Raw genomic sequence first — 16,073 nt, forward strand, 5'->3', positions numbered from 1 at the left:
GCTACATAACAATAAGCAAGCGCACCAGGCAGTTTGTGTAACGCTCTCAAATCTGTTGAAGATGAATGAGCATTGATTCCCTGCAGAAATTTGACTGTATCCTGAAACACTTCTCAGCCAATATTGCAATATTCTATTTTTATATAAAAACACTGAAGAAATGTTCTTTGAAGTGATCATAGGCCTAAGGTTTCCTAATGTAAGAGCCCTGCTTCATCTACATGCTAAAGCAAAGGCAGTTGTTGAAAAAATGTCTTATTTTTCATGAGGGGATCTTTTGAAAACCAAAATAAATCCCAAGAGATTTGGTTCCCCCATGCAGAAAAAAATGATGCTTTTATCTTGACTGGCCATGAAAGAATGGTAGAATTACCATTGAAATCACATGGGTGAGGGCATAACATGAAGCAAAATTAGTGATCAGTCCTGACTTGCAGCCCGGAGCCAAGCTTCTTCTTACATTCTCTTTCCTATTAGCGATCAACAAATTCAGAAAATTCAGTGAAGTGGTTGTCACCTCCATAAAATCAGAAAGCTTTTCCATTATTTTGCAATATGGTCAGGCTCCCTGAAGGGATGGTAAAATGAAGGTCTAGTACAGGAAGTGTAGACAGGTCAAGAGTTAGACATTCAGTTAGAAACAGTGAAATAATACTAACAAGGCAACAGAATTGCTACTGGATTGCTATTCTGAGAGCTTCAGCCATTGAACACTGTCCCCACAGCTCTTCCCAAAAGTGCTACAGAAAATCAAAGGTAGCTATAAATAGTCTGTCAAAAACCCCTAAAATAATTGTCAGTTCACAGACCCTCTTGGGACCAGATGGTCAGGGATTCTGGAAAAAAAAAAAAACCCCAAATAATTTAGAGTGCATATATCCTTGGAAAACACTTGCTAAGCATCTACTATTTAGTTATTTTGTTAGCTTAGGAAAAGGCTCTGCAGTCACTGGGGTCTCTTCAGGACAGGAGGCTGCAAAAATGTCAGCAATGAAGCATTTAAAAATTAACCTGGTAACTCAAAGTTCATGATGAAGCTATGCAATCTATTTTCATGAAGTAGATTTGGTCCAACATTTTTCTAAAGCACTTAGGATAATTTGTGATTTCAGGGTAGCAAAGGAGATTTATTGCACTATTTACTGCAGACTGTTCATGGTCTGAAACTAAGTAATTACTGAGAAGTAAGTGTTGTATTTTGAGCATGGTAGCAGTAATATGAAATCTTAGAGATCGCAAAGGACAGAACTTGTTCAGACTGGTTATGTGAATACCTCTGTGTGTGTGTGTGGACACCTTGTGTATAATTGGTAGTATATTTAAAAGAGCTGCTTGCTTGTCTTGGTTTTCTTACTTTCCTATGTGGTTTATAAGATCTCTTGTCATAAATGTCATGAAACAGGACATGGCAGTGATTATTTTTGAAAATGTCTGGAAATAGTAATATGTCTTTCTCCTGACACTTTGTGTCTTTCTTCTTTGTGCAGATCATGGAAGGAGGAAAACTACCTTGGCTTTTGGTAAATGAAATTGGTGGCATACGTGGGATATTGCATAGCCATGTGCCATTCCTGAAGAAGCATTTCCACCTCATCACCATGAAGGAATTTCTTGAAGACAAAAAGGCTGTAGGTAAAAAGGTCCAAGCAATCTATTTGTGGTGGCACAAACCAGTAATTGACAAAGAGCTGCTCCAGAGCCTGCCAAACCTGAAAGTGATTGCGAATTCAGGAGTGGGGATGGATCACCTGGATCTGAAGCTTGTAGTTAGCTTTGGTGTGAAGATGGCTAATGCTCCACGTGCTGTTTCCAGCAGCACAGCAGATACTGGGATGGCTTTGCTGCTAGCATCTGCTAGAAGACTAGTGGAAGGTAACATCTCAATGTGGCTTCTAAAAATCATACAAGATTTACCTGCCATTAATTTGACTTTTCTTAGAGAAACTAGCAAGTTGTGATTTTTAAAGAAGTCACACTTTTCTTTCCAAGGAGAGTGGCAAATGTGAAGAGGAAACCCAATATCTAGTGTTGTTCTCCGTATGATATTTTCAAACTCTCCATTGTTATTGGCAATAATTATTTTGATTGTTGATGAGGAACAGGGCAATATTTTCCTAACTCTAAAGCAGTAATAAACTTTTTGGAGAGATTACATCAAAAGGCTTTTTGTAATATGGTGAGAATAAATTGGATTATCATATATACATGTAACAGGGAAAGATGATACATTGGGGAGTTACCTTGGATAATACAAAATCATGTGTTTGTAACCATTAAAAGTGTGCTATAGTAGCACAAGTCCAGACTCTTTTGCCTTGTTCCTCTGTGTTGGACTCCATTCATATTTATGTGGTTTTCTTGCAGTCCATAACATTTCCATTTCTTCAAGTATGGAGTACTGTGAAGCTGATATTCTGGGAGTTAAAGTTGCTGGAGCTACTCTGGGGATCATTGGCATGGGCAGCATTGGATATAAGGTTGCTCTGAGAGCCAAAGCATTTGAAATGAACATTTTGTACCACAACAGGACACGGAGGTAAAGATGTGTCTTGACCCTAGTTGCAGGAGAAACTCTTCCAGATAGTCAGTATTTTCTTTTCAAGGAATTATGTCAGAAATATAGCAAAAAATGAGGGAATAGGGCCTAGATTAAAACAAAAGAAAAAAAAAAGAATGATTGCCTTAAATCAGTCCTGTAAAGAGTTACTCGGTGATTAAACACTTAGAAACTTAATTTAGGTTTTATATTAGAAATTTCAAGGTTTCCTGCAGAAAAATGAAAATCAAGCTTATACTTTTTTTATTCTTATAATATCATACTATAGTGACAACATAACTCTATTTGTTGTTCATTTTTTCTACATATTTTGAAGTTCAGGAGGGATATTATTGAAGCAGTGGCTGGAAATTAGGAAACATGTATTTGGCACAATATGATTGAGAGCTGTTCTTGAGAAAACCTTGTTTCTTCTCAAGCCAGTAGGAATTTTAGCAAGTATTTAACCGGGTTTCACCCTTTATTTCTAGTCCCTCCTAGCTTGTGTATCTGGGAATCTGAACCTTGTTAGACATTCAGCACAGGGGCTCTTCAATTTAAAGTGAGTAGGACCTCCATGTACAACTCGTGTCCTTTGCAATCAGGCAAGGTGCAGATAATGAGCAGAATAAATATTTACTGCTATGAACTATGACCTATCCTGAGAGAACTTTACTCCTCTGTGACTGAAGGGAGAAGCTGCAGTGCTAGGATGTGGCTTTCCAGGCTTTTCTCCATAAGTAGACTGCAGATGGAGGGAGGGCCACTGCTTTAGCTAGCCCTAGGCAAATCACAAGGGTGAATGAGGCCAGAAATTTTTAGCCTGCTTGGCATTCTTGTTTCTTCAGAAAGACAGCTGAGCAAACTCACATTTAAAAGAAGTGCTCCTTAAGATCTTTCAAAATTTCTTCACAAACCACAAGGAAAAGATTAAAAAGGAACTAATATCTTTACTCTTTTTTTATGTGTATCATCATTAACTCCTTCTGTTTAATATTTTTCAGTCTTTAAAGTAATATTTATGCAAGAGTGCTGTGATGAATGAGCAATGCACAGTGCAACAGAAATTAATTAAACCTACTTATTTTAAAGTACAGTAACACTTCCAGCTTGTGTGCTGAATCAAGATGCACTCTGCATGCTGCAAAACTGCCTGCAGTTCCAATCTGATCTTTTTCCACTTACTCTCTGGTCACTGGCCTGAAAAAAAAACAGTGAAGTGCATTTGTTAGGAGACACATGGGTCAAAGTTACATTGAAGTTATTTTCTTAGTGTGACCTCTTTATTTCTAGGTTAGGGAGTAGCTAACTTAAAGCCCTTCTCTTGCAATCAGAAGCAGAAGATTGTACACATGATCCCCTATCATTGCTTCTTTATTTCCCAAAGTTCAGGCAGCTACATTTACAAAGAACATGAGAAATGGCAAGTATTCTTTTGCACTGTGAAAAGTTAAAACTAAAAATGTCTCTATTGTGGTAACTTTTTCTGCTGAACACTTATTCTGTGAAAGTCCTGGGGCAGCCAGGAGACTGGCAAAGAGCTGCCTTGCTGATGTCACTCATAAAAAAATTGCAGGCTTACTGGGAGTGCCAACAGGATGAGGACCACTGCCATGCCCAGAGCTTGCATGGGTGATTTCTGGTGAATACCATTCCTTTGGTTTGAGCACTGACTGCATCCTTTGAGGTGCACAGGGGATCCTGGAGAATGGACTGTGTGCTGCCATCTGCTTCAGTGCTCAGCCATAGTTCATTTGCAGACTTCATAAGAAGCCCTTGGGACCCTGCACTGGAATGGCTGAGAGGCAGGCATACAATCAATCCTGTGCTGTAGGGCTTGAAGCCTTCCAGAAGGATCTAAACACCCAGCTGAGAGTAAATTCACCTTTGTTCACCACCTGTTTGCTATATGGATGTGATAATCAAATCCTTTAGTTTGTATACTGGTGACATCATTGAAGAAAATGTTTCCATGACTGAAATGCTTTTTTCCCTACTAGGAAAGCTCAAGAGGAGCAAGCTGTCAGTGCCACTTACTGCAAAAGGATAGACAGCTTGCTCCAGCAGGCAGATTTTGTGATGGTGGTGGTGAGCCTGACACCTCAGACACACAAGCTGATTGGGAAAAGAGAGCTGGAGCTGATGAAACCCACAGCTACCCTCATTAACATCAGCCGAGGTACCATCCAGATGCATTGGCCAGCTTCACAGTGTGGTCTAGCTCCTGCTGTGTTCCACGCAGCACCGTGCTGCATCCAGCACAGCTGGTGTGCATGCCAAGGATGATCAGGCATGGCAGAAATTCCCCCCTATCCCCATCCCTTCTCTCTTCCCTCTCTGCTCTTTGCCTGCAAGGTGCACTCAGAGACACTCTAATTCCACACCAGGGGCAGTAGTTGACCAAGAGGCGCTGGTGGCAGCTCTGCAGACTGGTGTTATCGGGGCCGCAGCTTTGGATGTCACCTCCCCAGAACCACTGCCCAGGTTTCCATCTCTGCTTTTTTCTCAGGAAGGATGGGTGAGCCCTGCTGAAGCCAGAGGCATCCCTGCAGCAGGCAGGAAGCTGGCCGAGGCAGCCCCCCTGCCCCTGGCATGAGTTTGGATAAAAGTGCCATGAATATGAATGGGAGACAGCCCAGATGTTGGGGCTGGTAACAGACCAAAGGGAAGCCCGGGAGCCAGAAAACAGCAGGAGGCAGGGAAAGCATTAAACCCAGTGCTTAGAATTACCCTATGAAGCTGCAGCAGCGCTTCACTTGCAAATTGCTTTAGTAGAAAGTACAGTTTGCCAATTTTAATGGGTGGAGGCTGCTTGAGGCCTAAGACCTGCTGCATGGCCCCGAGGTGTCCTTCTCCACAGGCTTCTTTCCACAATACAGGGCTGAAGTACCGCAAACCTCCTGGGCCCAGAGACTGCTTAGCTTCTTTAAAAAGACTGCTCTACCAGGATGGTGCCTTTTGGAGTTAACTGTGCTGGCTGCATTTTGGGTTGGGGGGAGTTTGGTCTAGTTGTGCCTGTGTGCAAATAACTACAGCTCAGACTATTGTGTAGGGTGAATGTGTCAGGAGGGTTTAATCCTCTCTTCTGACATAGTTCAAATTGCTGCCTCATGGCAGAAGTGTGTTTCTGGAGAAAAGAGCAGCTATGAAATCTTTGTATGTCCTATTACAGTCCAAAATTACTTCAATATAGGTGGTCAGGTTCTCTGGGTCTAAGTGGACTTGTAAAGTTGTATCAAATTAACTTTAAATAAAAAGCTCAAACAAAAGCTAAAGTAAAACTCCTGTTAGATGAACAACAGTAGTTAACTCTTTTTTCTTTTCTTCCAGAGATCATCCATTGTTAAAATTAAAGAACGTCATTATAACACCTCACCTCGGCACTAAAACAGACAAGGCCAGCTACATGATAACAGAGGAAGCAGTTGAAAACATATTAGCAGCCCTGAATGGTCTCCCCCTACCCAGTGAAGTTCTCCCTAGCTGATGTGTGAAAGAATATCACATGTCTTTTATTCTTCTCTTTCTCTCTCTTTTTATTCTTATCTTTCCCCTCCACATCAGCTCTAAAGGTCTTTTTAAAAGCAAGGATGTCCGTCCACCTCACTAAAGCTTGGAAGGAAACTGTTTGCCGCCACCCTCTCAGTTGTTGCTATACTTCTGTTGTCTAATCCAAGTCCAAAAGACAAACCAACACACAAAGTGGCAGTGCTATGCCTTTTGTTATGTAGTGTGACTTTATGAATAGTATGATGTCTTGGGGTGACCTTATGATGTGTATCCCATATCGCTGCCTATGCCCAGAAATTAATTATTGGCCTTTCTATGCCTCTGAACTGAGCCTGAGAGGGGGAAGAAAAAACTGAGCAAAACTTTCTCAAAGCAGTTTGAAACTTGTTCAAGGTCACATAAAGATAGCAGGTTTTTTTTTTCAGCTGGGGCAGGGGGGGGAGCGAGGAAGCACCCGGCTGGCAGTTTTTCCAGTCAGTTTTTGGCCAGTTTTTTGCAGTTCCTTGTTCTCTGGAGAGAGGCTGAGAGCTGAACTTTTCCTTCTCTGGAATTTCGGATTTTCTCCCTTTTCTACTGGACTGCCTGATTGCTGTAACATCAGAGCACATCGGGAGGACTTTTCACCGGGCACAGAGGGCCTGGCCCCGGCCCAAGCCCCAGCTCCGAGGAGACCAAAGGGAGGACTCGAACACTTTCTCAGGTTTTTCCTCTACAGCGAAAGATTTTACCATTTAACATTATTTTCCTTTCCCGTGTGCTTGTTAAATAAATAGTTTTATCTTCTTCACTTTCCTTCGAGGAAAATTTATTTTTTTCCCGAACCTGGTGGGGGGAGGGGTGGTTGTGCCTTCTCTCAGAGTATATATATATTTCTAAATTTGGTCAAACCGGAACATATGATTATTTATCAGTAAAATTTATAGCAAAGTTACCATTAAGTGCAGGCAGGATTTTGCCTGGAGCCTTAAGAATCTTTACAGAGCCTTTGTCTTGCAGATGGTTGTCATGGGTGCTTGCCAAAATACACTTCCTCCCATCAGTTTAATGTATGATGCTGTTACCAACTCTTGAAGGTCCAGGAGACAAGACATTGCAGCTTTTCAGGTGCAGCAATTCTTGGCTGTCAAGAATTTCAAGACTGCCCCAGGTACCTCCTTGCTCTCTGAGGTACAGGTGCCCAGTACACCTTTCATTGTGACCTGTATAACCTTGAAAAAATAAGTTAAATTTATTTAAAAATAAAAGGCTAAGCAATAAATTACAGATCTGAAAAACAAGGTTACAATAAAATAGAAAAGAGAAAAAAAACCCCTTTACTTAGATCAATATCCTAAAACTGCAAAAAACACACAAGGTTTTTGCACATGCAAACTTTTCTTGAGAGGTGAAAAAGCAAACAAAATAGGATACAGTACTTCACTTCTACTTAAACAATTGTACATGTTTGGCATTTGCTTGGAGTTTTACTGCTACTTCTGCAGATATTTCAAGAATCTGGGCTGATTAGTTTCAGAAGTGCTCCCTGCCAGTGGGGTGCTTTAGAGGGGAAAACACAGCTGCCTGTCAGTCACTGGAGTGATGAGTTGATTCACACACAATACCTTCAATCTCATGATTACTGAAAGTGGATCAAAAATGCAGTGGCCACATGAGAGGAGAGATGATCCATTATAGTTCACTCCATTGATTCAGGTTTTTTGAAACATTTTGATGTGCAAAAAGTACACAATCTGGAATAAAGTGCTGCTACAGAGGTCTACTGGGAAAGGTGGCCTTACCCACAGCAACCAGATGGGCAAGCGATAACACTTTATGATGGTTTATAGTCACTGAAAACAAATGCATCAGTTGGTTTGGCCTTGCCTGAAACAACAAGCTCATGAATACAGATTTCCTGCCTCAGCTTTTTTGTCCTACAAGTCCTGCTCACATATGATACTGTTTTATAAAACATAATGCAGACATAGGAGATGTATGTCTTTATCCAGCTTCATGCTTAAGCTAGTCTGTACAACCCACCTGGGAAATGTATACATTACATTATACAAAAGTCTCTTAGGGTAACGCAATACTTCAAAAGCCTAATCCTAAGAAACAACTATTATGCAAGCATCTTACTAACACTGCAGGCATCAGCTCACCCTGCAGGATTACATGGGCACCAATGGCAGTATTTAATGGTGGGAATGAAGTCCACAGATTGTGTAATACTTCTCTCTATATACCCACAGACCTTACTCATTTCAGAGTGCTCTGTACAATGCTGGTTTATCAGATCCCTTTCTATAAGCAAAAACTTGCACACAGCAATGATGTACACACAATGTAATTCAGTTTAACACACTATAGTCTACAAACTAAATCTACTTAAAACATGACAGTGCACTGGTACAATTGACAACTGTCACATACAGTGCAATACAGATATATCTTCTGTAGAGATGTATCAGCTCCTGAACTATAGCTTGAAAATTGGATGTTCAAGTTGCACAAAACAGCTTTGAAACCATCTGATTCTCTCCACATCTAACCATGTAACACACCCGGTTTCTTGACATTTGATATGCATATCCTGGATTTTTGCTTAGAGTAACATTCCTTTGACTGTTATTTTTTTGGCTTCTCTGACTAATTCCTCCTTCAATTTGTTCATTCAAATTTGTGGATTTGATATACAAAGGAACAAATTACTGTGTTGCCCTTCCAAAGGTTTATCTTCAAGACTAAAATGTGGTAGGCCTCCTTCCTCAGTTCACAGGTAGAATGACTTGTGTCTATGATAGGGACTTTACAAAGGTCCTTCAATCTCAGGTGAGCAGTAAGTTAAAAGCTAACTCATTACATCTTATCACCCAAGCAGTTTGGAAACTTTTTATGTGAAAGAGGTAATGTGTAATCATGTTATGTTTGTTGGGTTTTTTTTAAGGAAGAAAATGCAAGTAAACTTAACTAAGAATCCAGTTAACATGCTGTAACTTCATTTTGCTAGTCAATTAACTTTTGCTCTAAAGTTTAACTGTCTGAACTTGAAATTCATGTAAGCAACTGATACTCAAAAATCATCACCAAGATAACAAGGACAGTTTATGGTTTTGTGTAATTGAGATGAATCGTTATTATATTTTGTCTTTTTATTCGTAATTTTATAGAGGATTGGTGTTAAATTTGACTGTCTTCATGTTCAGCATATCGAAATGTGTTTGACAGAATTCAAGAAGACGGCATTTTGTAATCCATTCTTTTGAAAAGCACTGCAGTAGTCAGGAGAGACACAGCAGCACCCTATGGCTGGTTATTCTGTAGCATGAAAGCAGAAACTTCCCCGGATGCCCACAGCAGTGCTGTGTCCTGCCTCCTGAGCTGCTCTCACCCCAGAAGCCAGGCATCCTCCCCAATGGATTATGACCACCTGCACAGCAAGGGGAATCACTTTAGCACAGCTTTTGTGAACTGAGAACTGAAGCTGTACTTCCCAATCCCCATCACTGGGTATGGAGATCGAGGGAGGTGATTCTTCCCCTCTACTCTGCTCTTGTGGGATCCCACCTGGAATGTTGCATCCAGCCTTGGAGTCCTCAGCACAAGAAAGATATGGACCTATTGAAGTGGGTCCAGAGAAGGCCACTGAGTTACCACACAACTGGAGCACCTCTGCTATGAAGACAGATGGGAGAGTTGTTCAGCCTGGAGAAGAGAAGGCTCCGAGGACACCTTATAGCAACCTTACAGTACCTAAAGAGACTACAAGAGAGCTGGAGAGGGACTCTTTAAAAGTAGTGATAGGACAAGGGGAATGGCCTTTAATTGAAGGAGAATAGGTTTAGATTAGGTAGTAGAATGGAGAAGATTAGGAAGAAATTTTCCTCTTTGAGGATGATGAAGCACTGAACAGGTTGCCCAGAGAAGCTGTGGATGCCCCATCCCTACCAGTGCTCAAGACCAGGTTGGATGGGAGTCTGAGCAACCTGGTCTAGTGGAAGGTGTCCCTGCCTGTGGCAGAGGGGCTGGAAATAGATGGCCTTTTAATTTCCATTCCAACCAAAACAATTTTGTGATTCTACGATACAGACCAAGTAACCTTATCAGAAAAGCTCTCACACATTTCTCAGCTGAAATTGTCACAGGACTGCCTGTAGCTGGGATAACATCTCAAGTGTCCAAGCAGCTGAGCCTGTCCCAGTTGTTTAGGTCTCAAAGAGAATTTTTGAGGGTATTCCTAGAATCATATAGGTTGGAAAAGACGTTCATGTGTGCAGGTGTCTGTCGGTCAGAGACAACTCTTCATCTTATGTTAACTCGTGTGCACATAGTGTAAATGACCAGCAGAAAGATCAGGCCACGTCCAGTCTTCAAAGACAGTATGGAAAAAACAGCATGCAGGACATTAACGCAAAATCCCGATTGAACTGAAACCACGAACAGCACAGAAACACTTCCACAAAAACACACAATCACTCGTGAGTTCCCGTTGCTCTCTCTCGGCTCCCCGAGGGATCGGGGTGCCCTGGCACCGCCCCCGCTCCCCACTGACCCCGCGGCCGGCCCGGGCGGGGTGCGGGCGGCCGGGCAGTGCCCTCCTCGGCGGCCGGTCTCGCTCCGCCCCGCGGCACGGCTGGGGTGGCCGGCGCGGCGAGGTGAGTGCGAGCGGCACCGCGGGACCGCCTCTGCCGGGCAGGGACAGGGCTCGGCCTCGAGGCCCCCGAGCCCCACGGAGGAGTGGCACCGTGGGTAGCACCGGGTGGGCGGGACACGGGGGCTCCCGCGGTCTTGCGCGCCCCGCTCGGGCTGGGAGCGGAAGGCATCTCGCCCGTTCCCAGCCGCCCTTCAGGGCCGGACAGAGTCCTGCGGCCGCCGCTCCAGCTCCCTCCTATCTCTAGTCCCAGGCGTAGGCCGGCTGGCACAGCGGCAAAGGCCTCCAGCCAGGGCTCAGCCCGCCCTGGGCAGGGAGGACTCCCCGGGACACCGCGCTCCGGGGGCGGTCGGGGGAGAGAAGGGGGAGCCGGGCCGGCGGTGCGGGAGCGGTGCGGGAGCATTGCCTCGGGCTGAGCGACGGCTCTAACCCGAGATCACAGCCTTGGCTCTTTGCAGTGTCAGCAGAGTGAAGAGTTGGCAAAGCACTGAAGGAGACCAAAGAAAGGGTAAATTTATGTTCATGGGTAACTTCAAAGTTCGTAGTTGACAAATTATAGCTCTGTTACATTAAATGAGATTTTTGCTGAGATAACCTCATCAATGATAATTGCTTAATATAGTTGCAGAAGTGGCAGAACTTCTGGTCCTAAAAGATACCCTTCCACTCATATGGCCACATTCTTAAATTATCAAGACTTTGGCTTTCAATGTTGAATATTGAATGCTGAAAAGGGGTAACATCTGGTCACTCATTTGTTTAAGTGTTAGCATAGTTGGTATGCCAGAAATTATGTTTTCATTTCTTATTAACAAGATTATATAGAAATTGAACATCCTTCTGAATAACACTGGGAGAACCCAAAAAAGTTCTGCATGTGGGAGTGGTTATCTTTCATCAAGTGGGAAAACAGCATGTAATTGAGCCAATCAATTTCTGGCTTTTAGAAAAAAAGGTATAATGGATCACTTCAGACCATGTTCTTTGGTTCTCTTTGCTTTTGTAGGATATGGAGGGTCAGGAACTGTCTTATGTGCTAGTTGACTGTATAGGAGAGAGGTATGGAGTATATGAAGACCATGTTGGATTTCTGAAGAAACGTTTTCATCTCATCACCATGAAAGAATATCTTGAAAACAAGACATTTCTCAGCAAAAAGATCAGAGCTATCTATATGTGGTATCACAAACCAGCTATTGATGAAGAGCTTCTCCAGAGCTTGCCTAACTTGAAGGTAGTTGCAAGTTCTGGAGTGGGAATAGATCACTTGGACCTGAAACTCCTCTCCAGCTATGGTGTGAAGGTGGCCAATACTCCGTTTATTGTTTCCACTGACACTGCAGACTTAGGGATGGCTTTGATGCTGGCATCTTCCAGGAGACTTGTGGAAGGTAATAACTGAAATGGTCTTAGTCTTTTCATAGAAAAGGTGACTTCAAAACATGCAGAAAATGTGTGCTGATGCAAAAGTTAGCTTAAAACTATAACTATGGAAAATAGGGGAAAAGGAAGAAGTTAAGATAAATCTATCTTGTTGACAATACCTTGCATTCAATTTCCAAACCAGCATATTGGCAAGGTGGAGCTTTTTCTTCTTTGGACAGCCCTAAATTCAGGCCTCTTCTCCCTTAGCCCACAGCCACTTATTCATTGTACTTGTTCATTTCAGTCTTGCTTTTCAAGTTATAATAAAAGGGGACTAAAAGAATGTATTTTCAAGGAGGCTTGAAGCCTGTCTTTGCCAAGTTGCCATGTATCTGACTCATTACGAACAGGCTGTCCAGAAATCTGCCCACCATGCTCGGTGTTTCTTTTCCCTGCCAGCCTTGGTGTACCTGCTAGGTAGCTGGGAACTGGATGGCCTTACCTTGCTGCTTGCTTGCTGCTTTGGCCTTACCTTCCTTGCCTGCTTGCCTGCCAAAGAGACGCTGGGTATGTTTCTCTCCTGAGCAAGAAATCAGTGTCAGCAGCCATGCGTGCAGTGCAGCATTACTCACTTCTTGTCCAGAAACACAATGACAACGTATTACTGCTCCTGTGCTTCCGCCTTGTCCATCGATAAAAAGTAGAGGGAGGAAAAGTAACCAGATACTGGAACATCCCTTACATGACATAATTCTTCTTTTCCTCTTCCAAGGCCATGAGATGGCAGTCTCCCCCGACACAGAGTATTTCCCTGCTGACTGGCTGGGGGTTGAGGTTTCTGGAGCAACCCTGGGGATCGTGGGAATGGGCACCATTGGTTACAAAGTGGCTGAAAGAGCCAAAGCCTTTGAAATGAAGATTTTGTACCACAACAGAAATCAGAGGTAAAGCTGGTTGCAGCTCCAACGCAACTCTATTTTGACACTGCTTTTATGTGTTATTTGTACTTTTCACTGTGCTTTCACTTTTTACAGTGCTCTTTATTTTAAGTGGCAAAGTTGTTTCAAGATGGTCAATAATTTCCCAATTTATACAGAAAGAAAGTCAGGAAGGAATGGGAGAGATATATCTCACTGTTCTTGCCGTTAGCTGGGGCTCCCGAGTTCTTCCTGTCATGGTGGTGACATTGCAATGGACTGAGGAAAGGAGAAAACTGGGAGGACTTAACTCCTGTGACTTAGGTGAGGCAGGGATTCCGGCAGAGACATCTCACCCTTCCAAAGCCATGTGACAATAAAGGGCCAGACTTGCCAGTTTGTTTGCTGTCTTCTAGGTGAGGTGTACGTGCTGGGTACCCCTGTGCTCCCATCAGGCCCATTCCATTCTTTTCTTTGGTGGGAATTTGATGAGAGCCAGGCAACCTCATCCTGATACAGATTGAGTGCACTAGCAGGTCCTGCAGCGCGTGGTTTCAGTGAGTCAGCACTGATGCACAGAGCAATCAGGCTGTTGCTGACATAGATTTGGAAAGATTTAATGCCTGCCCTGTCTTGTGTGTTTCCTCTGTAATTTTCACGTGACTTACTTAAATTACTGAATTTTCACAAGACATCAGTCTTGCTTTTGGGTAGCAAAAGAATCCCCATTATAAGCAGAAATTGTGACAGAAATGCATTTGGTTTATAATTTATTCAGTGCATTTATGTGATACCCATTTCTTACTTTCCATCCCCACAGGTGTAGTGCTGCACCTCTGTGTACAGTTCACTTGGAATTGTGGGAAATAGCTTGACCTTTGTCTTTACTGAGTTTCAGACAACCAGCTAACTACTTTGCACTAAACATGAAGATAACAATAAAGAAACATTTTCTCTACTGGTGAATTGGTCTTTCCTTTGTTTCTTGCTACTGCAGTTTAATTTTGGGATTTTCCCCTCAGAAAAAAGGAAGAAGAAAGTGCCATTGGAGCTGTTTACTGTAAGAAGATAGATGATTTGCTCCAGCAGTCAGATTTCGTGTTGCTGGCTGTGAACCTAACTCCACAGACACTCAAACTGATTGGGAAGAGGGAGCTGGAGCTGATGAAACCCACTGCTACTCTTATTAATATCAGCAGAGGTAAGGTGCAGAATAAACAAAACTACATTAAGGTTTGCTGGCATGACAAGTCCTGGGAAAACCTCTAATATAGACTCTGTCCCTCTGAAATTTTCCGTAAATTTTCTGATTACTAGTTTATTTAGACACCCATGGTCATAGCTCAGTAAAACATTTAAGTGTTCCCATAATCATGAGAAAGTAGGTCTCTGAAATTTTAGTGAGCTTGGAGTGTTAGAAGCCCATATGTATTTATATATCTCCTACTTAAGCCTTTTATTTATTTAATGCAGTGTTGCTGCTAACATACATTAGGGTGGCACAGCCTACTTGGAAGCCTGGCACTCTGTTTCATGCTGCTAATTCCCTGATGCACGTACCCAAGCGTCCCCCTCCCACTCCACCACACTCTGCTGCTGCTTCTGCACTGCAACCATGGCCTGCCCTGCTGTCTGCCTGACCACTGTGCCCAAAAGAATGCTGAGAGGACAGTAGGGAACGTGAAAATAAACATATCCTTCTTACTGTAACCCAGGTCTGGTAGTGGATCAGGATGCTTTGGTGGAAGCCCTTCAAAACAAAGTTATTAGGGCAGCCGCTCTGGATGTGACATATCCTGAACCCTTGCCAAGGTAGGACATGTATTTAAGTTAAACATAAAAGGGTGTATGTGTGATGTGCAAACTGAGTAAAATTTTGTGAGCATGTGAGAAGTTGTGTAATTTTGTTAGTAGGACTACATGAGGTATGTGCTCTAGTCCTGCTGAAACCATGTTCCTAATCCTTCTATCCCAGCCCAATAAAATTCACACTTACTCATTTGGAGGATTTGTTGCATAAAGCCCCACCAAGCTAGGCAGCACTTTGAACTCCTCTGAATATGCTTGGGTCATGCAATTAGGTTTTGTTTTAATTATTATTTTATGTATTTCCCTGGCTGCCTGCAGGTGATGAAATAAGAGATGAATGTGCTGTGAGTGACTAGCTGAGCATTTCTTTTCTTCTCCCAGGGATCACCCCTTTTTAAAACTGAAGAATGTTATCATAACTCCTCACATCGGAAGTGCCACCAAGAAGACACGCTGGGTTATGATGGAGGAAATGGCAGAAAGCATAGAGGCGGGCTTGGCGGGTCTTCCTATCCCTCGTGAGGTGCTGCTCTAGAGCACCTTGCACTTAGGACTAATGCCTGTTATAAATGTATTGTGATGTTGGCTTTTCTCATGTTAAATAATTGTTATGAATGTATTGTGATGTTGGCTTTTTTTTTCATGTTCCTTAATGTTAGGAAAACTTTACCTAGGTTCTGTAATGTAATACATGATATAGAATGTCTATTGTTTATGTAGTCAATTTAGAAAAGATAGGCAGAGAAAATCTTCACATTCTTGGAGAATCTAATCAGAAGAAAAACCCGAAACCAGACTAAATGGAGCCAAAGGAGGAAGATAAGACTGATGGGATGATACTTAGCAACTCCAAAGAATAAATGAATTATGCATGATGGTGATGCATATGAAATAAGAGATGCACTTTTAAAGACGATCTTTTGGATGTAGAGTTGTGCCTTTGGATCTCTGCCAAAGCACCCGGCCGTAACACCCTTTTTGCTGCTGTCTCCTAATTGTCCCTTTTATTAAATTTTTCTTAAAATTTCAAAAAGAGTGAACCTCGTTTTTCACAATGCCATCAGTGCAGAAACAGTAATTTGATCACTTTTCGTGTAATTATCCCACAGTATTATACAGGGAAAAAAAAATAAAGCACAGGTTTAATTTATTTAAACACCCAACAGCGATTCTGTGCGGAAGGCTGCGATGTCTTGATCTTCAATGTAAAACTCCAGACCCCAGAGTCTTGCCACTTACTTTCCTCGCATTCCCTTACAAATGTCCACCGATGCAGCAGCGAATTGAAGGCCATATAAATCGTGTA

The 16,073-nt window shown here is 42.6% G+C and overlaps 2 protein-coding genes across 5 annotated transcripts; both read left to right on the forward strand.

Annotated features, from left to right (window-relative positions):
* The first annotated feature begins 23 nt into the window (after positions 1-23).
* LOC121671892 (probable 2-ketogluconate reductase) lies at positions 24-6,250 on the forward strand. Of its 3 annotated transcripts, none has more exons than XM_042044179.1 (6): positions 24-1,184; positions 1,488-1,872; positions 2,365-2,536; positions 4,537-4,715; positions 4,924-5,020; positions 5,867-6,250. In XM_042044179.1, exons 2-6 carry the CDS (start codon positions 1,491-1,493, stop codon positions 6,021-6,023), a joined length of 987 nt encoding a protein of 328 aa, XP_041900113.1. In that variant the 5' UTR covers positions 24-1,184; positions 1,488-1,490; the 3' UTR covers positions 6,024-6,250. The 3 variants fall into 3 exon arrangements, with proteins under 3 accessions (XP_041900113.1, XP_041900115.1, XP_041900114.1); XM_042044181.1 differs by having other exon boundaries at positions 4,924-5,054; positions 5,867-5,996; XM_042044180.1 differs by lacking the exon at positions 24-1,184 and adding an exon at positions 1,209-1,310.
* A 4,353-nt stretch (positions 6,251-10,603) lies between these two features.
* Positions 10,604-15,917, forward strand: LOC121671634 (probable 2-ketogluconate reductase). 2 transcript variants are annotated; one of them, XM_042043650.1, is made up of 6 exons: positions 10,604-10,680; positions 11,683-12,067; positions 12,814-12,985; positions 13,981-14,159; positions 14,674-14,770; positions 15,149-15,917. In XM_042043650.1, the coding sequence occupies exons 2-6, from the start codon at positions 11,686-11,688 to the stop codon at positions 15,300-15,302; spliced, it is 984 nt and encodes a 327-aa protein (XP_041899584.1). In that variant the 5' UTR covers positions 10,604-10,680; positions 11,683-11,685; the 3' UTR covers positions 15,303-15,917. The 2 variants fall into 2 exon arrangements, with proteins under 2 accessions (XP_041899584.1, XP_041899583.1); XM_042043649.1 differs by lacking the exon at positions 10,604-10,680 and adding an exon at positions 10,741-11,184.
* Positions 15,918-16,073: the final 156 nt, after the last annotated feature.

Source organism: Corvus kubaryi, unplaced genomic scaffold (genome assembly GCF_017639235.1).
Source record: "Corvus kubaryi isolate FWS band 111438036 unplaced genomic scaffold, C.kubaryi_AGA036_p1.0 37398, whole genome shotgun sequence".
Lineage (NCBI taxonomy): Eukaryota > Metazoa > Chordata > Aves > Passeriformes > Corvidae > Corvus > Corvus kubaryi.

What these genes read in the sequence shown, in the direction of transcription:
- LOC121671892 (XM_042044179.1), top strand. Translation starts at nt 1,491, where the DNA reads ATGGAAGGAGGAAAACTACCTTGGCTTTTGGTAAATGAAATTGGTGGC. An exon ending in TGCTAGAAGACTAGTGGAAG is followed by an intron (nt 1,873 to 2,364) that starts GTAACATCTCAA and finishes GTTTTCTTGCAG; the next exon opens with TCCATAACATTTCCATTTCT. An exon ending in TCCCCAGAACCACTGCCCAG is followed by an intron (nt 5,021 to 5,866) that starts GTTTCCATCTCT and finishes CTTTTCTTCCAG; the next exon opens with AGATCATCCATTGTTAAAAT.
- LOC121671634 (XM_042043650.1), top strand. Translation starts at nt 11,686, where the DNA reads ATGGAGGGTCAGGAACTGTCTTATGTGCTAGTTGACTGTATAGGAGAG. An exon ending in TCTTATTAATATCAGCAGAG is followed by an intron (nt 14,160 to 14,673) that starts GTAAGGTGCAGA and finishes ACTGTAACCCAG; the next exon opens with GTCTGGTAGTGGATCAGGAT. An exon ending in TATCCTGAACCCTTGCCAAG is followed by an intron (nt 14,771 to 15,148) that starts GTAGGACATGTA and finishes TTCTTCTCCCAG; the next exon opens with GGATCACCCCTTTTTAAAAC.